Genomic DNA, 24,489 nt, shown 5'->3' on the forward strand with positions numbered 1-24,489 from the left:
TCTGACTCTGACTCACGGCTCTGATTATTGTTCCCCTGCCTTCTGCTGACTCTCCACGATGAATTGGAAGACCGAATCCAGGGCTTGTCACCTGACTCAGATCAGACAGATGCCTCTTCCCCATCAGTCCTCAGTGCCGGGGGGGCTCGGCTGAAGGTGCCTCCTCCTGCTATGCACGTGTCCATGCGGTGACCACCACGTTGTGAACCTGAGCCTGCTCTAGATCTAGGTCCCGCCAAGGTATGTATCTCTGCGCTGGTGCAGGGTATGTGTAAGCCCTGTGACAGGTCTTCCAGGCTGCTTATTTCCAGCTCTTCAATGGAGGAGGTGTCTCCTTGGCTGGAAATGAGGACATGGATGGAGCTGAGGGACTGGTGGGCTGAGGGTGTTGGTTGCTTGGCAGAGCTCCCTGTGAACTGAAGTAGTAATAATTAGTGCATGGCAGCAGGAGCGAGAGCGTTCCCAGTTGGGTTGATAGGGGGATGATGGGGTGCAGGATCCTCATGTGGGTGTTCGCCGCCAAACTTACCATCACCGCAGGCCCGATCCACATCCCTCACCAGTCAACGTGACGGCACGCTCCTCAAAGTGAATGAGGGGCCTAAGATGGGGCACTCCATCCCCTGGTCTGGGACCTCTCCCTGCTGTGGCGAGCCAGCTTCTCCTGCATGATGACAGATGGAGAGGGTGTGAGCAGGACGCATGGCAATGGGTGGAAGGTTTGTGTGGTGAGCAGATTCATGGATGGTCTGAGCATATGTGCTCCAGAGGATATGAGCCTGATGGAGATGTGAGGGTGTGTGAGAGTTAATGTTGTTGTCCCTTGAGATGAGAGATCCCTGTGGGTGTGTGATGAGTTTGCGAGTGTGTGTGTTGAAAGTGATGAGGCCGTTGACTTACCCTGATGAAATGGATGAGAGTATTCATCCTCTTCCTGCACTGGATGGCTGACCTCTTCTGTGCTCCAGTGACTGCCACTGCCACGGCCTCCCAGGCCAGGTTGATGGCTCTTCCTGACAGGAATGCCATCTTCTGATGGCATTCCTGGTCTGAAGAAACAAAGTAGGCATATGCTCTGGTGTGCTTTAATTATGGCACCTGGACGAAGGAAGTGCTGAGGTCACAGCATGACAGGCAAATCCAAGCCTGCTGCGCCAGCAATCTGGCATGTTCCCTGGGAATGCATAAATAGTGAGGCAGGATGTGTTAGGAATGGGATGATATGGCATGAAAAGCCACCGTTATGGCCAGCGGATAAAACATCCTTTTTCCCACCCACTACCTTCGTGCAAACCTATATTTTGAGCTTTGCAAGCATAAGCAAAGTACTGACCATACCCAACCAGCCTGTTATGAACAGCTGAAGGGATGTGCTGTTTAAATTACACTGAAAACCAATTTAAGGTTATCAGTCGGGCTTGCAGTGTGGCTCACTTACACATGCTAGAAACCACATATATTCATACACAGGGCCCTATCATTTGCAGACAGAAGAAGAATGTCTACATACTGCATCTTTTCTCAACTAAAAAGCTTGGGGGAACAGCTATTGCCTGGTTTATTCCCCATGGCAATGCCCTGGCCAATCTGAGTCAACCTGCCTGATCTGAATTTGAAACAAAAGCCTGGCAGTTAAGAGTTCTCTGCTGCATTCTGTGGCAATGCCTCTACCAATCAGAGTCCACTTGCCAACTAATCAGCACTCTCTTCTCATGCAGTATAAATTGTTGTCCCCTTACTCTTGACTTATCTTGTATAGCAAGACGAAAAGCTTTGACAGTATGTAGCTTTATTCAGCAAGACTCAAGTTCTGTACTACAAAATGATTAATTGCTTTTATGTTCCATCATCCTTGCTACCCTTGTCAAATCAATTGAGCTAAATGACAAAAGGTGACTGGTGACCTGGTCTCAAGCCTCTGACCGGATTTCTTTGCAAGGCAACCACCAACATTTGCATTACTGCAGCTTTGGATGACTTTCCATCCAATTCTTCCTTCATTGGCATTCCTCTTCCAAAGCTTACCTGCATTAAGGAACTTGTATGAGGTTTTATATTTTTATACACTCGATTTCCCTTCCTTCCTTTCGAATCCTTGTTTCCTATCTCTTCTCCCTAATATCTAATTGCCCCAAAAAGAGAGGGCAGATTCTCACTCATGCTTGAAAACGTAAGCAGCAAAGAGAGAAAGCAATGGATTGTTTGTAATTCCTGAGGTCAAGACATTTACATAAAATGAATGGGCACCCTCACCACAAATAGTACAGCTAGGTTACATTCTAGATGGGAGAGGAGTAAATAAAAAAACCAATGGAGCCAAGTGCCAACAGATGCAAACAATCCAGCCAATTACTGCCGTATCAGCCTACTCTCGATCATCAGCAAAGTCATGGAAGATGTCGTCGACAGAGCTACCAAGCAGCATTTACTCAGCAACAATCTATTCACTGATGCCCAGTTTGGGCTCCGCCAGTGCAGCTGGGCTCCGCCAGACCTTGGTCCAAAAATGGACAAAAGTGCTGAATTTCAGAGGTGAGATGGAAGTGATTGCCCTCGACATTAAAGCAGCATTTGGCCGAGTATGGCATAAAGGAGCCCTAGAAAAATTGGAGTAAATGGGAATAAGGGGAAAAGTTCTTCACTGGCTGGAAACAGCGTATTATCACTGCAGGGCAGCCAAACCAATCAACTTCTCTACCAGGGGGTGTGAACAGTACGACACCCACCTCCCCGCCCCCCCGTAAAATCCAGCCAATGGATGAGGTTTTTGACAGCAAATGAGCTCTGGGATAAGGCAAGGGTGGAAGTGGGTGATATTATGGAGGCAGAAGGAAGCAGTCTTTTTGATGGGGAAGGATTAGAAGCTCAGCTCAGGGTTAAATAGGCCACGGAGGTTTCAAATAGTCTGGTTCAGTTTGGGAATCTTCATATTTAGGTTGGGAAGCAAGTGACAGAATACCTTTGTCTTGGGAAATTTCACAACTAAGAATGGTCCTCTACTCACCTGAAGTTCCAACAAGTACACAGTCAGCAGGATTACTGGATTTCACAATCAGGAGAGGAAACTTTGTCTTATGTTTCATGGGACATTGAGGCCGATTTATAAAAACATTGCCGTTCTGACTGAAATCAATTATTCAGCATAAATTGGGGTCAAAGCTAGGACATTATGTACTGAATGACTCAGTATCACAACATTGTGCCTTAGCCACTGAACAATTGAGGGACCAGGCCTGCATAAGAACTGGAAGGTTTCCTGCTTAATACCAACATTCATGAAGGGAGACAGGAAAATTGAGGCAACTATACAAACATACTTATGAATGTACAACTTAGGAGCAGGAAAAAGCCATCCAGCCCTACAAGCCTACTCCACCATTTGATAAGATCATGGCTGATCTGCTTGTGGTCTCAACTCTACTTCCTGTCTACCCCCATGACCTGTGACTCCCTTGTTAATCAAGAATCTAACTCAGCCTAAAAAATATTCAACAACCCTGCCTCTATTGTTCTTTGGAGAAGAGAATTCCACATATTAATGACCCTCTGAGAGAAAAAAAATTCTCCTCATCTCTGTCTTAAGTGAGAGATCCCTTATTTTTAAACTGTGTCCCCCTAGTTCTAATATCTCTCACAAGAGGAATCCTCTCAGCATCCGCCCTGTCAACTCCCCTCTGGATCTCATATGTTTCAATAAGATCACCTCATTCTTCTAAACTCCAATGGATACCGGCCCAACCTGTCCAACCTTTCCTCATAAGATAACCCTTTCATCCCAGGAATCAGTTGTGTGAACCTTCTCTGAACTACTTCTAATGCAATTATATCTTTTATTGAATCAGAATATCAAAATTGTGCACAGCATTCCAAATGTGGTCTCGCAAATACCCTGTATAATTGTAACAAAGCTTTCCAACTATTATATTCTATTCCCCTTGCAATAAAGGCCATCTTTCCAAATTACTTGCTGCACCTGCATACCAACGGTTTGTGATTCATTCAGATCCTTCTGTACAACAGAGTTCTGCAATCCTCTCCCCATTTAAATAATACATTTCTTTTCTATTCTCCCTGTCAAAATGGACAAGTTCACAAGTTAATGCATTATACTCCATCTGCCAAATTTCTGCCCACTCACCTAACCTGTCTACATCCTTTTGCAGACCCCTTATGACCTCTTCCAACATACTTTCTTATCTTTGTCATCAGCAAATTTTAGCAACTACACATTCCATCCTTTCATCCAAGTCATTGATATAGATTGTAAATAGTTGAGACTCCAGCACTGTTCCCTGTGACATTCCACTAGTTTTAGCTTGCCAACCCAAAAATGACCCGTTTATCCCTACTCTCTGCTTCCTGTTAGCTAACCAATCCTCTATTCATGTTAATATTTTACCTCCTACACTATGAGCTCTTATTTTAAGTAGTAAATTCTGATGCGGCGCCTAACAAAATGCCTTTTGAAAGTCCAAGTACACCACATCTACAGGTTCCCCTTTATCCACATGGTTTGTTACTTCATAAAAAACACTAATAAATTAGTCAAACATGACTTCCCTTTCACAAAACCATGTTGGTTTTGCCCGGTTGCATTAAAGATTTTCTAAGTGCCCTGCTATAACCTCCTTAATAATAGATTCCAGCATTTTCCCTATGACAGATGTTAGGCTAACTGGTCTGTAGTTTCCTGCTTTCTGTCTCCCTCCTTTTTTGAATGGAGGAGCTATATTTGCTATTTTCCAATCTGACTGGACCTTTCTAGAATCTAGGGAGTTTTGGAAAATTACAGCCAATGCATCTACTATCTCCGCAGCACTTCTTTTAAGACCGTAGGATACTGGTCATAAGGTCCTGGGGACTTGTCAGACTTGAGTCCTAATAATTTTCTCAATACTCTTTCCCTGGTGATTAAAATCATTTTGAGTTCCTCTCTCCATTTCTCCTCTTGAGGTACAAGTATTTCTGGGATGTTATTTGAGTCTTCTACAGTGAAGACAGTGACAAAATATCTGTTCAATGCTTCTACCATTTCCTTGTTTCCCATTATTAATTCCCCATTCGCACTCTCTCAAGGACCAACACTTCCTTTAATTACACTTTTCCTTTTTAAATACTTGCAGATGCTCTTGCTGCCTTTCATATTTCTAGCTACCTTTCCCTCCTTATTACATTTTTAGTCATTGTTTGCTGTTTTCTACATTCTGTCCAATCTTCTGACCTACCACTAATCTTCTCAGAATTGCATGCTTTTTTTTCCAATTTGATATTGTCTTTTAACTTCCTTAGTTAGCCATGGATGGCAAATCCTTCTCCTAGAGTCTTTCTTTCTCGCTGGAATGTATCTTTACTGAATGTTATGAAAGATCTCCTTGCCACTGCATCTCTATTGTCTTACCCTTTAACCTGCCTAATTCACTTTAGCCAGCTCTGTCTTCACATCCTTGTAATTGCCTTTAGTTAAGTTTAAAACATTAGTCTTAGATTCACTCTTCTCACCCTCAAACTGAATGCAAAATTCAATCATGTTATAATCACGACTACCTAGAGTTCTTCACTATGAGGTCATTAATTAATCCTGTCTCACTGCATATTACCATTGTTTGCTCTCTGGTTAGCTCTAGAACATCCTGCTCTAAGAAATTGCCCAAAAACACTCTATGAACTCATCTTCCAGGCCACTTTGGCCACTGTGATTCATCCAATCTATATGTAGATTAAAATCAGCCACGATTATTGCAGTTGGATCAGTCAGCCTAATAATGTTACCTAAATAAGTTAAATAGGAACATGGATTTGTGAAATGCAAGTTGGTATTCACCGCTAAGTAACAGGATACTGGTAAAGGAAAGACAGTGGATATTGTTTATATGGATTTTGAAAAATCATTTAATGAAGTGCTGCACATAGAGATTTTTAATGAAGTTAAGACAGTATTAAAGTGAATGTGGCAACATGAAAATTTCATTAAAGATTAGACAACAAAGGATAATGTTTCATCAATATTTTTCAATTAGAGGGATGTAAATCGTGTTCCAAGGCTTTTCTCAATGTCACAACTGAGCTAGATTTGAACATAATATCTATATTTATAGATGACACAAATAAGGGTCTTGGTGAACTAAAAAGTGTACAGCAAGCAACTTGAGGAGGATACAGATTATCAGATTGAGCAGATGGATGCTAGATGATATTTAATGCTGAGCTGATAAATTTTGAAAGCATGAATAAGGAGGAACTATAGACAACAGCAGCTTACACTTATATAACACCTTTGATGTAGTAAAACATCCCAAGGCACTTAATGGCGCATAAAATGATAAAACCTTATAGGAATACAGCAGTAGAGAGACCAGGGTTCAAATAAATAAACCTTTGAAAATGGGAGGGCATATTGACAAAGCTGTTAAAAAAAAAGTCAGGTCACAAGTTTTACAAATAGGCATAAATAGTACAAAGCAAAGCAAAATGTATACAAACCATTGGTTAGGATTCAGTTGGAATATTGAGTTCCGTTTTGGGCATCCTACTTTTGAAACGATCTCAAGACCATGCAGTGGTTGCAAAAGAGATTCATTGTGATAACAAAAATTAATTGTTTTTGTTATGAGCAGAGTCTCTTTCTACATTAAAGGAAGAAAGTCAAGAAAAAAACTGTTAAAGCGTTCAAAATTATTAGGGGTTTTGATAAGGTAACTGATCAATGATTTGGTAAGAAAGCACAAATTTAAGATCATCACCAAAAGAGCAAAGGTACCGATTAGATCTTTTTTTAATTTGCAGGGGATTGTTGAGTCATGAAAAGGTCTTGCTGGAAAGTGGTTGAAGAATTCATAACAGCTTTTAAAATCTAAGTATTTGAACAATAAGATTTAAAAAGGCAAGAATACAGAAAACGGGCGGGGAATGGGACTAAGTTGGAAATTCAGAGAGCTGTCACAGGTTCACTGACCTACTGGCTTACTTCTGTGCAGTAAAAATCCGTTATTCATTTTACATACACGGAACTCTAGGTTTATTGCACACGAGAAGTCTTTACCAGGATTATTTTTATATGGCTTCCCCTTTCTACTCAAATGGTTCCCTCAACCAGCCCCAATTTACAAAACAAAACTTGACTGTTGGGTGAACCTTGACTTTTCAGTTGTATTTAAGTTTAGCGTTCAGCACCATGGATAGTAATAACTTGTTTTTGATTGACAACCTTGCAATGTAATTGTATGCATGAATGGGCATGTTCTCATATAAGTGACGTAATGGTACGCTACCAAAACACCACACCTCAATTGTAAACAATACATGTACACCCTGCTGTGTGAATGTAAATTGTTAAACACACAAGTCAGTTCCTTACACCAGCAAAAATGTAAATTTTAAAATATGACAATGCAAGTTTTCTATCATGTCACAAGTCTGAAGTCTCATCGTAGCTAGATGACTCACTGCTGTAAACCGAAGTGGAGTCTGGCCAAGAATAGTTTGTAGATTAAACTCTTTAGCCCTCTAATAGGATATTCAAGGTACCAGCCATTTGCTGCAGGACAGATGCATTATACATGATCAAATGGGCAGTACAAAAACATCTTCCAACAGTCATCGTATTTTTTAAATTGAGAAATGTAGGTGAAAGGACAAGGTTGATAGCACAGGAGCTAGCATCAAAGTTGAAAATAGCATTAATATAACTAAAATAGCAAAATTGTAAAGACAAAAAGAAAACAAATTTAATTAATTTTATATATTCTTTATCAGTGGGGAACTGGAATGTAGAACACATTCCAGTTACAAAGGCCTTGATAACTCAATTGTGACTGCGAGCTTTCAAGTTTTCTTCATGAATAGAATCAATTCCCTATTCCACATTTCCCTGTTGTGTATCTTCTACATATATTTTTGAATTGATGCTGTGTGACATATTTGAATGTGAAATTACTAACACTTGATCATTTCATGGGACATTCAAGTATTACTTAAGATCTATAGAAAGTTGAGCTTAATAATTTTTTTTTCCAAAAATAGATCTCTCGCAGTTTTACAATTTTATTCGCAATCATTCTTTTAAGGAACATGTGGAAAGGAACAGCAGGCGAATAAGCAGCCTAGAAACAATGAAAGCCATTTCTATATGACAGCAGTAGAAAACTCAAATGGAATTAATAAAGAGTGGCCACAAATCCTCTAGCATTCTCTTCTTACAAAACTCCTCAGAGAATGCCTTGAAAAAGCAGGTCAAAGCCCAGAAAGCTCTTGAACTAAGACTGCCACTGGAAAATCTTCCCAGATGCTGACTAATAGGCAGCAATCACTCCGGGAGTAGAAAAGCCAAGTATGCTTGAAACATAGTCACAATTCCTAATAGCGCTTGTCACATTTAAGAAACTGCAAGCTCCTTCTGAGCAACTGCAAAACTGCCTGGCAATTCATAAAGCCAACAGTTTAAAGTTTATTATGATGAAAGCACTTAATGACACCCATTGCTGGAGGCCCTCCATTTCTGAAGCTGCATTGAATTTCAGATTTTTACCATGCCCACCAATTTCATATCGGAGGCCACAGCCACAAAGTTGACCTTTAGGCTTGTGCTGCATGGGGTGGATGACTCTTCATTCACATCAGCACAGTATAGCTTTTCTTTAGAGGCTCCTATGCAGTCTGAATCTCCTTTAGAACTGGCATTACTTTGAAACTTTATCATTCTGAGGCCTTTCAGTGGTTAACTGCCACTGCTGTGATATGAGTCTGGCTCAGAGCACTCCCCATTTGGCCTAGCAATAAGATCATAGATATATATACACACACACACCTAAGCATATGGATGCACACATAGACAAATTCAAGCTGCAATGGAAATTGCTGAAATAAATCTTACTCAAAGGGCACCTTGGCACTCAACAGTTTGTTCCCCAAAGCTTTAAAAAAAACCTTTTTTGGTTCTTTATGAGCTACTGCACCGTAGTGCAAATGATACTTCTTCAGTAATGTAAATTGTTACTTGACAAACTCATCTGGGCCGTTATCATCTGCTGTTTGTGTTTAACAACAGGAGAGGAGCTCTGACAAAACTGTTGTAATGGCTGCACAAATTACTCAGCTGAAAGCTCTTCACAAAACCAAACACTATTAATCAGCAGTTCTTACCAAGGTGCTAATTAAAAACAATTTTCCTTCTCAGTTTGCAACACTAAGCTTCTATCATTTGCTCAGCTTCTTGGATTCTGCTACTGTATACATCCTACAACCAGATCCCAGTATTAACTGCTAAGCCCTTCTTTCAGGATCTGCTTAACCACAGGAAAGAAGAAAGACAAAGAAAGAAAAAAAATGCAATGAAAAGCACAAAATAGGGGTACAGAGGCAAAAAAAATTGAATAATGCACAACACCTCTGAGATTTTACTTCCTTCAAAACTAGGGTTAAAGCGACATTTGGAAAAATAGCAATAAACATCAAGGTTAAAAACTACTTTTCAACTTACTGTCCTAAACTATTGGCCCAGCTTTTGACACCACTTTGGTTGTGTAAGTGATTGCTCATCTAATGTGTGCAATGATATAAGGATTTTCCTGAGAAAGTTTGATGAGAATTATATATGTAATATTTAGGAGTCACTCAGAGCTGCAAGTTATCTGCTGTGATGCCATCAAATGGAGGTTTAAAATTAATTACTCCAAAATGTAGGTTTAAAAAAAGGTTACCACAGTGAACTGCTAGAATCAAATACTGCAAAAGATTCATTCACTGCAGAAAGTAAGAAACTGCACGGATTCCTTGCACCTAAACAGATAATAACCGCTCAGCACACTCCTTCATCTTGACACAACACACTGAGACTAATCATACATAATTGGAAGGGAGGGGCAGAGGGTTGGACAGGCTTTATCTCACAAAAGCTGTGGTCAAGTTTACAAGATTTCCTGCAATGATGCAGATAGGTAAAGTAAACCGAATTGAAAACCACCCAAGCTTAAAGCATTTTTGCATAAAATCTAGGTTTGTGCCAAAATTTGGAGAAAACAAAGGGATTTGCAGATTGCTTATTATTAATGGAGTTTTTTTTCTAGAAATTTATTGAAAAATAAACAAGTGTATAATGTTCTTTAGGTAGGAAAACTGCATTAGGAAAAAAAAACCTTAGAAAATAAAGGACTTTACATTTTAAATAGCAAAGTAATCAGAAAAGAACAATTACATGTATACAATCACCTTCAGTGAGGCAAATTGCTTTAATTGGAAAAACGTGGAACATTGCAAATTCTGTGGTTTGTGTTTGGGGGAAGGGGCGAGTTCACACTTGCGAATTTTTCTTACTCTTCAACAACACAAGTATTCCTTTCATAATGAGCGTCCTCAAGGATAAATTGTTAACGAACTGTGCTTTCATATTGATGAGTGCAGCCACTAGAAGAACCAGGACAACATCAGTACGTTCTCAGGTCTCAGCTTGGTTGGGGATTGATGGCTGTTTCCTGCTTTGTTAGAGTGACAAGGACAGGATAGTGGAGGTTCTCATCATATTTCTCGGCATTTTCATCCTTCATCTGAGAAATAAAGGCAGAAACATTCAGCTAAGTTATAATTTAAACACTTTTGATTATTTTCAGATAGCCTCCTGTTCCCATCTACACAAGGATACAAATACCCATCAATTTGGAAAAATGTCTCTTCTTTTTTATTTCTCCTGCCTCTTTCCTTCAATTTATCATTGTCTCTCCTCATTTCTCTTTTTTCTCTTCCTACTACCTCCTTTGATTTTCTCACCTTATAATTTTCGCTCTCCAGTTGGTACTCTTTTTCCTTCACTACCTTGTCTTCTTATCACCCCTCTGCTTCTCTCCTTTCTCTTTCTCCTAATCTTCTAACCTCATATTTTGCTCTCTTTTCTGACCACCTGCTTTGGTCTCATCCTCCTTCACTTTTGTTTCTCTCCCTGTGCCTTTCAATTCTCCCTTCCTCTCTATTGTTCTTGTATTTTACTTCATTTCCTCTCTTACTTCTCATCATCAGTGCAGGGTGTGGTTACTGAACAAGGAAGCAGAAAGCAGGGAGAGACCAGGTCAATTTGCTGGACGAGTGCACAGAAAGAAGCTGTCAGAAATTGGAGGTGCAGCCCTAAATGGACAAGAAAACCAAGTGCACTCGGAAGAGATGACCATGATGCGATTGCAATAGCTGCAATCAATTGGGAAGAACCAGTGCTACTTTGGTTCTGTGCCATTCAAGTTAAATTAACTTTCAAAACATCACTTCTCAGTCTTCCAGCCCGTTGCCACACCCTACTTGGATATGTGCCCTGCAGTTTAAGAAACCCTCATGCGCTGCTCATGTAGAACTGAGTCACATGGAGTAATATAGTTCCAATTTAGCTCCATAGCCTCCACTGAGGTAATTGATCTCAGTGTTGCAACAAAGACATTAGGTGGAATATTGTGCCTTCCATGTGGTGAGTTGGTGGGGTGCATTTAATCAGGCAGGAGGGTGGTGGGTAGAGTGCCCAACACCACCCCAATTAAGTCCGGCACAGGAAGGCCCTTAGGTGGCCTTCCCGCCGCGCTGCCAATTAAAAAAAAATTAATTTATGGGATGTGGGTGTCAGTGGCAAGGCCAGCATTTATTGCCCATCCCTAACTGCCCTTGAGAAGGCGGTGGTGAGCTGCCTTGAACTGTTGCAGTCCTTGAGGTGCAGGTACTCCCACAGTGCTGTTACATCTAGGGCTCCTAGTCCTGACTGTGATCCAGTAATAAATAACTATGGAAACAATGGGCACGAGTTGACGGCAAGATTGGGTTAAGCTCTGATACCCCAAGGGAGGACAGTCTAACGGCACAGTTATGTCTCATTATGTCTCATAATGTCATATTCTCTATGAAATAATGGTAGATGAGGTAAAGGAATTCTAAATAAATAGGCTCTCAAATCATGGTCCCTGGACATTCATTAGGAAATTGCAGTCTATGAGTTAATTACATTTCTACACTTGTTGACTTACTACCACATTGGTCTGTGGGTTTACACCAATAAAAATAGTTCCTGTATTGATACTACTGTTTCCTTTTGTATAGCCTCCGCTGTCCTTACAAAATTAGGGAGTATGCATTGGGAGTGTGTCAATATTCACACAGGCTCCCAGGAGGTGTCAGTATTTGCAGTGGACTTCTGGAGCATGTCAATATTTGTAAAGAGGTCCTGGGGATGTGTTAATATTTTAAATGGTGCCTACACAGAAATGTTTGAAAGTCATTTCTTACAAGGGGTAAAAAAATTTTTTAAATGTGACACAAATTATTAAGTTCAACGTTATACAAACATATGAATTACGAGCAGGAGTAAGCCACTCGGTCCCTCGGGCCTGCTCTGCCATTCAATAAGATCATGGCTGATCTGAATGTAACTTCAACCCCACATTTCTGCCTACCCCCAATAACCTTTCACTCCCTTGCTAATCAAGAATCTATCTAGCTCTGCCTTAAAAATGTTCAAAGACTTAATTCAAAGATTTATTCAGCTTTAAGTAGCAGACCAATTGACAAATAGGCATCTGCTTTCCTTGGATAACAAGCTGTTCTATCTTTTCAATAAACCATTAAATGTAGCAAGGGCAAAAAAAAGAGGGAAATCAACAGGTTCATTTATGGGCCCCACTGGCTGATCAAATGACAGAACCCGTTGAGTACATCAGAAATGAGCACAATTGTCTACCATTGTTTACTGCTGAAATCTATGTACAGCAATCAAGAGAAATGTGTTTTTGTATTTTGTGGTCTTGTAAATCAAGAATAAATCAACACACAAAGGTATAATATAGAAACTTCAAATATATTGGACTTTCCATTAAAATAACAAAACCAAGTAGAATTCCAATTCTATGTTGGATTAGCTCCTAACCAAAATAGCCTTAGCTATTAGTCCTGGTCCTGGGATAGAATTAAAAACAAAATCGACAAAGGTTCTAGACTGATTCCTGGGACAAGGGGATTGTCTTACAGGAAGAGATTGGGTAGGCTTGGCCTATATTCCCTCGAGGTTAGAAGAATGAGACGTGATCCCATCGAAACATACAACATTCTTAAGGGACTTGACAGGGTAGATGCTAGGAAGATGTTGCCCTTGTCCAGGAAGTCTGGAAATAGGGCTTACAGCTTCAAAATAAGGGGTTGACTGTTTACAACTGGGATAAGGAGAAATTTTTTTTCTTCAAAAGGTTATGAGTCAATTGAATTCTCTACCCCAGAGAGCTGTGGCTCCTCAGTCACTGAGTATATTCAGGATAGATTTTTGGATACTAAGGGAATGAAAGGAATAGGGCAAGAAAGTGGAGTTGAATAATCAGCTGCCAGACTGGCTTGAATTTTCACAAAGACAGAGAACCTCTCCATCATTACAGAAATGGCTTTGGAGGCCCGGATTTGAAAGTCCCACCCCCAAACATGGCACCCACCATTTTCGCAGGACGGAATGGAAGCTGATTCTAAGTTGCATATCCGTGGTTCGCAGAAGCAGTTTCCCATATAAAAGGGCAGCTGCTTCCAGTCATGTCGGGTTTTCATCAGCTAGGAGTGGAAAACATGACCTGTGGATATTAGACCTGGTAGGAGCGGGTCTAAACTTTGTCTAATTGCTTGGATAGGTGGGGTATCCTTTTGGATGTGGTACTGGGACAACTTTGGGAGAGGACAGGTCCTTTTGGCAGAGGACAGGTGCCCTTTGTGATTGTCATAAGTAGACATAAGTGTGCATAAAAAGTGCATAAAGTTATTGGAACTGTCAAGCTCTATGGGATTGTCAAAAGGAACTATCAAGCTATTTAAAACTTGTGCCCTTTAAATATTTGAAAAACACTGCAGTATTTTTAAAAATCAGTGCTTGCTATTTCACTCTGTCTGTTGACATAAACCTGTAGGTCATCATTACTGGATTAGTGCTACATGACTGATGTCACAATCTGCCATTATCACTGTGGGATGCCTCTCAGTTCACATTTTGATTGAAGCTCCAAGTGATTATAGACTCCTTAAAGTGGGATTATGAATTCCAATGCTTATTTCAATACGGGATTAAAGGAAGTTAATGTAAATGTAGTGAATGGGTTTTTATCAATGAGAGTGGGATTTTTAAAAAATAGTGAATTCTTCAATAGACACTTCAAAACTTTATTTTATCTCATCTCAGCATGGGTGGGTCTGCCCATGGTGAATTTTGTGTAGTTGACATGGTAGGTGTAAAGGCAAAGGGATGGTGGCTGGGGAATGGTTGGCATGAATTGGTATTAAGTTGGCATAGGGGTTTAAAAGGCCATGGGGGATAGGTAGAGGAGCATGGAGGGTATGAGCGGCTATGGAGGATGGGTAGAGAGGCATATGTTGGCATGGTGGATATGTGAGGCCATGGGAGTGGGGGGAGGTAGGAAGGGGGGGCTTGAGGTAACATGGTTTAGCATGGGTGGGGCAAGGGGAGTGTGCGTGGGAGGAGAGGGTGAGGGCCTAAGAGGGGCGAGGGCTGTTTCCATTGTCTTTTTAAAAAAGAACTTCCACACAGTGCCAGTACACCAAGGCAAGTCTTCTGACCAGCTCGCCTCCCCAGCTGGCAACCTCCACACTTATTCCTGGGATTGCCTGCCGCGACTCCCATTTTCACTCACCTCCCCAGGCCGAAAATCCAACCTTCCAGCCACTTTTACCCGGGTCAGGTTTGTGGTGCCAGGATTGTCCTGACTCTGCAGTCCTGACCTGGGAGTGAAAATTCAAGCCACGCTGTCTATTTCACAAATGAAGACAAGCGACTTGTATCAGAAGGCAGTGGTGTTCAGGCCTACACTTGAATGCGAATCATCAGCTTCGCAACAGAAGAGAGAAATGGGGGAAGAAAACTGCATAAAAAATAAAGTTTACTTAAAAATAGGGGAACGGTGTAAGGGAGAATAGCTTTTGTTAGTTGAATGCATTTTATTATATCTGTATAAACACGGAGATGGGAATACTAGAACAGTGGGCTACTGTAATAATTTGCTGTCTGTACATTGTGAAATGGTGCTATTAAAACCTCTGGTTAAAAGGAGACAAGATCTGTGGCTATCAGGTAGAGGTTAAAAGTTTAAGAGGCAAAGTTGATCCTCCCGATCACTGTTCATCAACTTCATGTGTGGTTGGTAAGTTTTTTTTTTACACAACTGTCAAGATTATAGGCAAACCACACCAAAAAGTGTAAGGCTGGGTGGCCATTTCCTGCAGGCAGCATGCTGGAAGGGGCTAATGTAAGGGACAAAATTAAAATTCATGAATCTCTTCACAATCATTTGTGCAACAAGATTAAGATGAGACAGCAGAAAATAGCTTGCATTATGAGCCTTCTTACAGTTCTCCAGCCGGTTATGCTCTATTCTAAAACAGTATGGATAAGAGGATAACACCTATCTCCTGATTTGGAGAAGTACTGGTTTATTTGAATTGGGATTGACTATAGCAAGGGAAGATTTTTTTGCAAATGACAAAATTGTGGAAAGCAGATAGTGTAAAACCTGACGTATTGGCCGAATCACCTGGTCCCACCAGCAGCAGGAAGCTTGGTGGGCAGGGTAACTTAATTTGGCAAGAGGCCAAAAATCAGTTACCCCACGGAGCAATGAGCTTTTGCAATTATATCCTCGGGACTTTAAAGGTGGGTTGAGCTTCCTGACAATGTCAAGAAGCCCTTTTGCATGCATTTGCATGTCATTGCTCATTAAAAGGCCAGCTTGCCAGAATTAAGTGGCCCTCCAAATGAATTTCTCCGCCAGCGAGAAATTAGAACATTGACATTTACGACTGCATATAAGTGGCATGCAACTGGTGAGGTTAGACTTCCTCTTGGACTTTGCAGTGAGTAGCTACTGCCTTGGCCTTCTTGGGGACCACTCACAATTGTCAGTCTCCTGATTGAGATCCCGTGCCGCTAGGGGAATGAGGAGTGACGATCTCAAACAGTGGCTGCACTCGGCTCAAAGCCTCAAAGTACGTGGATGAGGTCACCATCTTCTGCTCAGATTGGTGCGCAGACTGATGAGCATCTGCAACCAGTTCGAGCTGGCCTCAGGAGCCAAGGTAAATCATGGCAAGGGCAAGACCATGTTCTTTGGGGACTGGGCTGACTGATCCTTTGTCCCCTTTACCGTCAAGTCAGACTGTCTGATGTGAGCTGTATGACTTGCATTGAATGCATACAGTAAATATTAAATGTATCACAATTGTATCGAAGCTCCTCAGGATGCAACATGATCTGTGTAGAAATTTTTTAATATCATTGCAATTTCTGTAACGACCATTTTGAAATGTTTTGTATTGTTCTTTTAGATATTGAATTAATAACGTGTACAGTAAAGTGAATTAATAAAGTAAAAAAAACAAATGCTGCACAAAGGCTTGATGGGAGAAGCAAGCTAACGGGGCAAGGGTGGAGCAGAGGCTGGACAGGGAGGCTGGTTAAAGTAGGGGGTGTAGGGGAGGAAGGGAAAGGGGGAGCAAAGGCTGGATGAGGAGGCAAGCTAAGGTGGGAAGGGTGGAACAGAGGTTGGAGATGGGAGGCAGGATCAGAGGGCAAGGGTGCAGCCGAGGCTGGATAGGGGAGACAGGCCAAGGAGCAGAGTGGAAGGGTGTCCCAGGAAGAAAGCCAGGCTGTCTGGGTCGTGTTAGGAGATAAGCAGATTATGCATCCCATTGACCTTTAGTAGGGTAGTAGATGGCCTCTCTGGGCAGGAAACGTCAGAGAGAGAGAGAGAGAGAGAGAGAGAGAGAGGTCTAAATGGCGTGGTCCATGAGTTCAAGAATTTGGTTCTAGAGGTTTGAATGAGGCAGGGAGTGCATTCACATTCAGAGTAGGGATTTAGTTCAGTTAAGGAGGAAGTACTAGGTTCACGGGTGGATGGTGAATAGTGGATAGTCTCTTGGGGCTGGAGAGGGGGTCACCTAGTCAGGGTACAGCTGGCCTCAAGAATGGAAGTGGTTAAGCCCAGGAGTGATATGAGCATGTCGACAGTTATGGGAATGGGGGGAGAGCAGGAATGTCTATGAAAATGATAATTAGGTCTGGGGTAAATGTGGGGATTTGGGGGGGTGGGGAAGGATGGGCTCAGTGGGGAAAGGTTGAATGGTTACTGGAGGAGAGAAGTGACAAGACAGTGATTGTGTCGGCGAATGAGGGTGGGAGGAGCTAGGTGGCAAAACTCACACGCAACAAGTTTTTTTTTATTCATTCATGGGATGAGGGCATCGCTGGCTAGACCAGCATTTTTTGCCCATCCCTAACTGCCCTTGAGAAGGTGGTGGTGAGCTGGCTTCTTGAACAGCTGCAGTCCATGTGGTGCAGGTACACCCACACTGCTGTTAGGAAGGGAGTTCCAGGATTTTGATCTAGCAACAGTGAAGGAAAGGTAATACATTTCCAAGTCAGGGTGGTATGTGGCTTGGAGGGGAACTTCCAGGTGCTGGTGTTCCCATGTGTCTGTTGCCCATGTCCTTTTAGATGGTAGCAATCATGGGTTTGGAAGGAGTCAACTAAGAAGCCTTGATGAGTTCCTGCAATGCATTTTGCAGATGGTGTACACTGCTGTCACTGTGTGTCAGTGGTGGAGGGAGTGCATGTTTGTGGATGGGGTGCCAATCAAGCAGGCTGCTTTATCCTGGATGGTGTCAAGTTACTTCAGTGTTCTTGGAGCTGCACTCATCCAGGCAAGTGGGGAGTATTCCATCACACTCCTGAGTTGTGCCTTGTAGTTGATGGAGAGGCTCTGGGAGTCAGGAGTTGAGTTAATTGCTGCAAGATTCATAGCCTCTGTCCTGCTCTTGTAGGCAAAGTGTTTATATGCTAGTCCACTTAAGTTTCTGGTCAATGATAACCCCCAGGATGTTGATAGTGTAGGAAATTCAGTGATGGTAATGCCATCGGCTGCATAATTCTGAGGTGCAGATGGATCTAGGTGTTCTAGTACAAGTCACAAAAAGTTAGAATGCAGGTACAGCAAGTAATTAATAAGGCTAATGCTGTCCTTTATTAAGAGAGGAATTGAACAAAAAAGTAAGGATCAGCGGAGAAGAAAAGAGTTGACGTTTCGAGTCCTCATGACCCTTCGACAGAACTTGAGTGAGTCCAAGAAAGGGGTGAAATATAAGCTGGTTTAAGGTGTGTTGGGGGGGCGGGGGGGGGTTGGGTGGGGGGAGGGAGAGAGAAGTGGAGGGTGTTGGTGTGGTTGTAGGGACTTCTCTCTCTCTCCCCCACCCAACCCCCTCCCCCCCGCCCCCAACACACCTTAAACCAGCTTATATTTCACCCTTTCCTTGGACTCACTCAAGTTCTGTCGAAGGGTCATGAGGGCTCGAAACGTCAACTCTTTTCTTCTCCGCCGATGCTGCCAGACCTGCTGAGTTTTTCCAGGTAATTCTGTTTTTGTTTTGGATTTCCAGCATTCGCAGTTTTTTTGTTTTTATAAAAGTAAGGATGTTATGCCTCAGTTATACAGGGCATTGGTGAGACCGCTCCTCGAATACCGTGTGCAGTTTTGGTCTCCTTATTTAAGGAAGGATGTAAATGCATTGGAGGCGGTTCAAAGGAGGTTTATTAGATTGATACCTGGAGCGAGTGGGTTGTCTTATGAAGAAAGGTTGGACAGGCTGGGTTGATTTCCACTGGTGTTTAGAAGAGTGAGGGGTGATTTGGTTGAAATATGCAAGATTCCAATGACCTTGACAAGGTGGACGTCGAAAGGATGTTTCCTCTTGTGGGTGACTCCAGAACTAGGGGGCACTGTTTTAAAATTAGGACAGAGATGAGGAGAAAATTTTTCTCTGAGGGTTGTGCGACTTTATAATTCGCTGCCTCAGAAGGTGATGGAGGCGGGGTCATTGAATATTTTTAAGGCAGAGGTAGATAGATTCTTGTTAGGCAAGGAATCAAAGGTTATCCGGGTTAGATGGGAATGTGGAAATCGAAACACAAGATCAGCCATGATCGTATTGAATGGCAGAGCAGACCCGAGGGGCCAAGTGGTCTACACCTGTTCCTATTTCTTATGTATGTCAAGCGGCGAGGGCTAAATTGTCTCTTGTTGGAGATGGACATTGCCTGACACTTTTGTGGCATGAATGTTACTTACCACTTGTCAGCCCATGCCTGGATATTGTCCAGGTCTTGCTGCATTTGGACATGGACTGCTTCGGTATCTGAGGAGTCGCGAATGGTGCTGAACATTGTGCAATCATCAGCGAACATCCCCACTTCTGACCTTATAATGGAGGAAGGTCATTGATGAAGCAGCTGAAGATGGTTGGCCAAGGACACTACCCTGAGGAACTCCTGCAGTGGTGTGCTGGAAATGAGATGATTGACCTCCAACAATCACAACCATCTTCCTTTATGCTAGGTACAACTCCAATCAGAAGAGTTTTCCCGAATTCCCATTGACTTCAGTTTTGCTAGGGTTCCTTGACGGCACACTCAGTCAAGTACGGCCTTGGTGTCGAGGGCAGTCACTCTCACCTCACCTCGGGAGTTCAGCTCTTTCGCCCATGTTTGAACCAAGGTGTAATGAGATCAGGAGCTGAGTGGCCCTGACGAAATCCAAGCTGAATGTCAGTGAACAGGTTATTGCTAAGCAAGTGCCGCTTGATAGCATGATTGAGGACTCCTTCCATCACTTCACTGATGATCGAGAGTAAACTGATGGGGTGGTAATTGTCCTGCTTTTTATGGAAGGGACATACCTGGGCAATTTTTCACATCACTGGGTAGATGCCAGTGCTGTGGTTGTACTGAAACAGCTTGGCTAGGGGCGCGGCAAGTTCTGGAGCACAAGTCTTCAGTACTATTGCCGGAATATTGTCAGGGCCAATAGCCTTTGCAGTATCCAGTGCCCTCAGCTGTTTTTGGAGTGAATCGAATTTGCTGAAGATTGGCATCTGTGATGCTGGGGACCTCTGCAGAAGGCTAAGATCAATCATCCACTCTGCACTTCTGACTAAAGACTGTTGCAAATGCTTCAGCTTCATTTTTTGCACTGATGTGCTGGGCTCCCCCAACATTGAGGATGGGGACATTTGTGGAGTCGCCTCCTCCAATGAGTTTTTTAATTGTCCACCATTCACAACTGGATGTGGCAGGACTGCAGGACCGTGCCCCTAGCCAAGCTGTCCTGTACAGTTACGACACTGGAATCTACCCAGAAGTGTGGAAAATTGTCCAGGTATGTCTTGTGCAGATCTAATCCATTGGTTGTGGAATCGCTGAGCTCTGTCTATCACATGCTGCTTATGCTCTTTGGCACACAAGTAGTCCTGAGTTGTAGCTTCACCAGGTTGACAGCTCATTTTTAGGTATGTCTGGTGCTGCTCCTGGCGTACCATTTGCACTCTGCATTGAACCAGGGTTGATTCCCTGGCTTGGTAATGCTGGGTAATGGGGTTACAGATTGTGGTTGTACAATTCTGCTGCTGCTGATGGCCCACAGCACCTCATGGTTGCCCAGTGCTGAGTTGCTAGACCTTTTTGAAATCTATCCCACTAAGCATGGTGTTGGTGCCACACAACACGATAGAGGGTATCCTCAATGTGAAGGTGGGACTTCGTCTCCGCAATGACTGTGTGGTGGTCACTCCTACCAATGTTGTCATGGTCAGGTGCATCTACGGCAAGCAGGTTGGTAAGGCCAAGTGTGTTTTGCCCTCTTGTTGGTTCCCTCACCACCTGCCACAGACCCAGTCTAGCAGCTATGTCCTTTAGAATTTGGCTACTGAGCCACCCTCGGTGATAGACATTGAAGTCCCCCATCCAAAGTACATTCTGTGCCCTTGCCACTCTCAGTGGTGTTCAACATGCAGGAGTACCGATTCATCAGCTGGGGGTGGGGGCGGTGTGTGGCAGTCAGCAGGAGATTTCTTTGCCCATGTTTGACCTTATGGCATGGGGTCCAGAGTCGATGTTGAGGGCTCCTCAAGGCAACCATTATTTCACCACCGCTGCTGGGTCCGCTCTGCCGGTGAGGCAGGACATACCCAGAAATGGTGATGGTGGTGCCTGAGACATTATCTGTAAAGTATGATGCCATGAGTATGACTATGTCAGGTTGTTGCTTGATTAGTCTTTTGGCACTAACCTCCAGATGTTAGTAAGGAGGACTTCATAGAGTTGACAGGGTTGAGTTTGCCATTGCCGTTTCCAGTATCTAGGTCGATGCTCAGTGGTCCGTCCAGTTCCATTCCTTTTTAGACTCTTTAGCACTTTGATACTACTGAATGGCTTACTAGGCCATTTCAGAGGGCAGTTAAAAGTCAACCACATTGCAATGTGTCAGGAGTCACATGTAGGCCAGACCAGGTAAGGACGGCAGATTCTCTTCCTTAAAGGACATTAATGAACCTGATGGGTTTTTAAGAGAATTGACAATGGTTTCGAGGTCATCATTAGACCTTTAATTCCAGATTTTTATTGAATTCAAATTTCACCATCTGGCATGTTGGGATTCAAACCTGGGTCCTCAGAGCATTAGCCTGTGGCTCTGGATTACTAGTCCAGTGACAATACCAATATGTCACCACCTCTCCTTCAGGGGAAAGTAATTGAAGGAATAAAACCAATCCATGTCACTAGGCTATTGACATTAGACAGGTTATGGAAAAAATAAGCACATACGTATAAGTTACAAAGGCGGGACCCTGAAGTTGGGGTCAAATGGGGGTCACAGACCTGTAATATGTGGTGAACAGTCACCCAGCAGTGATTTTCCCTGAATTGCCAATTAGTGGCTAGAGGGCAGGTTTGCCGTCCTATTAAGGGTGGTGAGCAAGCTTTTGAAGCTGGAGGGCTAATGGGAGGCCCTCCAGCTCAAGAGCAGCAGCCTACCTTTTCAGGTGAGAGAGAGGGTGTGCCTCAAGATGGAAGCCTCTCTCTGAATTTTTACCATTTTAAAATTTTAAAAATGCCCAGGCCACTATTGTGGAGGGGAAACCCTTCCACAGGGCAGTCTGCAGCTGCAGCTTGAGCAGGCAGGCAGAGAGAGCCTCAGCCTGTGTGGAGCACTGGTCTCCCAGTCTGCTGCTGGAGGCCGCCTCTAGGCAGCTCGTTTAGGCCCAACACCTTCTGGGGTGCAGAGGCTGGCTGGAATATTCCTTAATTGGTTACCCATGGTTAACAGATTGTGAAAAAGATGACGAAATTCTCTTTGGGGTAGCCATGCAGCTCACCACCACCACCCAAACTCTGGGAAAATGGCCCAGGGCAGGATGGTGCCTGCAAATTAGCATGTCATCCAGCAGCACAAATTTTCATTCCCACCCACCATCGGGGACTAAAAATACAGCTCTGGGTGTTAGAGATCCTTTTTTTTTAAGAGCTGTGAACAAATTGTCAGTTGATGCAGTGACTAGTTCACTGCAAATATTCAAAAGAGATCTGGACAAGTTTCTGATTGATAACGAATAACTACGTAAGAGAGTAGGTGAGAATTGAGGGGTGTGTCTACCTGCTAACACGGTCTTCTGGTTAACTGATGGCCTTTGGAGATAAGAAGAGCTTCCCAGAGTTTGGTTTCTTAAGTTGTCCCAAAGCTCTTTGCCAACAACTAACCATGTCATTTCCAGTAATGACGAGAGATGGGGAGAGAGGGGATTGAATGGGGATCATAAGTTGCAGCCTGAAACAAGCGCAACACAAAGAGAGAATGCAACAACATTTTATCTTCAAAAGTATCAGCTAGCTGTTAATAGTATATTAATTGAGTATTGCTGAAAAAAGACATCTTGTCAAAGTTTTTCATCTAGCATTCATCAGGACAGTCACAAGAATACCAACGTCAGGGGAAGCAACAACATTATACTGTATGAGAAGAGAGTGCTGATTGGTTGGCAAGTGAACTCTGATTGGTAGAAGCATTGCCATGGAGAATGCACCACTTAATGGCAACTGGCCAAGCATTGTTTGAAACTTAAACCAAGCAGCCTGACTTTGATTGGTCAAGGCATTGCCCTGAGGAATGAACCAACAAATGGCTATCAATTACTTTGTTTAGCTGAAACAAGCGCAATGTATGCACATGTTCTTTCTGCCTAAAAAGAACAGGGCCCTGTGTATTAACACATGGAGCTTCCAGTTCTCGCAAATGTGCCACACTGTGAGGCCGACTGACAATCCTCAATTGGTCATCAGGATAATTTTTAGTACAGAGTATTATTTAGCAAATGTTGTCCAATTGTGGAATGACACATAATGTTGGATACTCTGTTTTGAATTTTGCAAGCATGGGCTGGTTGGGTACAGTCAGTACCTTGCCTGTTGCGAACAGCAGAAGGGACATGCTGTTTGATACAATCCCCCAGCCTTTGGGATGTATGGTCTGCATTCTCCATGGCAATGCCTCTATCAATCAGAACCCACTTGCCTACCAATCAGCACTCTCTTCTTATACAGTATAAAGCTATTGCTTCCCCTGATATTGGTATTCTTGTGACTGTCCTGATGAGTGCTAGACGAAAAACTTTGACAAAATATCTTTTTTCAGCAATACTCAATTAATATACTATTAACAGCTAGCATCACACTGGCACTGAAATTCATATACCACATTATTCATTTGTATGACAGGCTAGAACGTCTTTTTGGCTTGACGGCAGTATCTTGTTAGTGGCAAATACCACTTCTGTTGCTACTGCATAGTAGCAGTGTGTAACAACTAGCTTGACCTGTTGCTCAAATTTTTGAGATACCCCAATCTGAGGCAGACTGGGCATTTTTCAGGTCTGAAAGTGACGGCCTTAGGCCCATGAGTTTACATAATATACAGCACAAAAAGATCTGTTTAGGTGCACCCTATTTCAGCATCAAGCTTGCAGCATGAGCAATTCGTTTGGGCCCTATTTATGAAGTCACCAATAAGGCCAATCTTATAGTGTGGGGAACTGTAAGAATCCCATCCATATCAGCATGTAATAATTTCCTTGCGTGTCTTAATGGGCTCCATCTTGCTCATATTCACCTTTGAAATGGAGCAGTGAAATAAACTCCCTTTCCTTGACGTACTAGTTGAGAAATCTGCCAGTGGATCTCTACCATGGTCTGCCGCAAACCTACCTTTACCGGTCAATACACACGTTGGGATTCTTACAGCTGCACCTGTTTCAGCTAAACAAAATAAGTGATAGCCATTCGCTGGTTCATTCCTCAGGGCAATGCCTTGACCAGAGTCAAGCGGCTTGGTTTAAATTTCAAACAATGCTTGGCAGTTAACTGCCAGTCATCATTAACTGGTGCATTCTCAATGGCAACGCCTCTACCAGAGTCCAATTGTCAACCAGTCAGCACTCTCTTCTCATATCGTATGAAATTGTTGCTTCCCCTGACATTGGTATTCTTGCGATTATCCTGATGAGAGCAAGATGAAAAGCTTTGATAAAATGTCTTTTCAGCAATTTTCAAGTTCTGTAGTACCAAATGCCTACTTGTATATCAATTGAGTTTAATTGTAGACAGGTGGTAGG

The 24,489-nt window shown here is 42.8% G+C and overlaps 1 protein-coding gene across 2 annotated transcripts in view; it reads right to left on the bottom strand.

Annotated features, from left to right (window-relative positions):
• Positions 1-8,026: 8,026 nt before the first annotated feature.
• Positions 8,027-24,489, bottom strand: part of camkmt (calmodulin-lysine N-methyltransferase) — a 322,062-nt gene continuing 305,599 nt past the window's right edge. For both annotated transcript variants that reach the window (XM_041178496.1, XM_041178487.1), the window contains exon 11: positions 8,027-10,538. In XM_041178496.1, coding sequence (XP_041034430.1) covers positions 10,437-10,538 — 102 coding nt within the window. In that variant the 3' untranslated portion in view covers positions 8,027-10,436. The remainder of the gene's footprint in view (positions 10,539-24,489) is intronic.

Source organism: Carcharodon carcharias, chromosome 2, assembly GCF_017639515.1.
Source record: "Carcharodon carcharias isolate sCarCar2 chromosome 2, sCarCar2.pri, whole genome shotgun sequence".
NCBI classification, from domain to species: Eukaryota; Metazoa; Chordata; class Chondrichthyes; order Lamniformes; family Lamnidae; genus Carcharodon; species Carcharodon carcharias.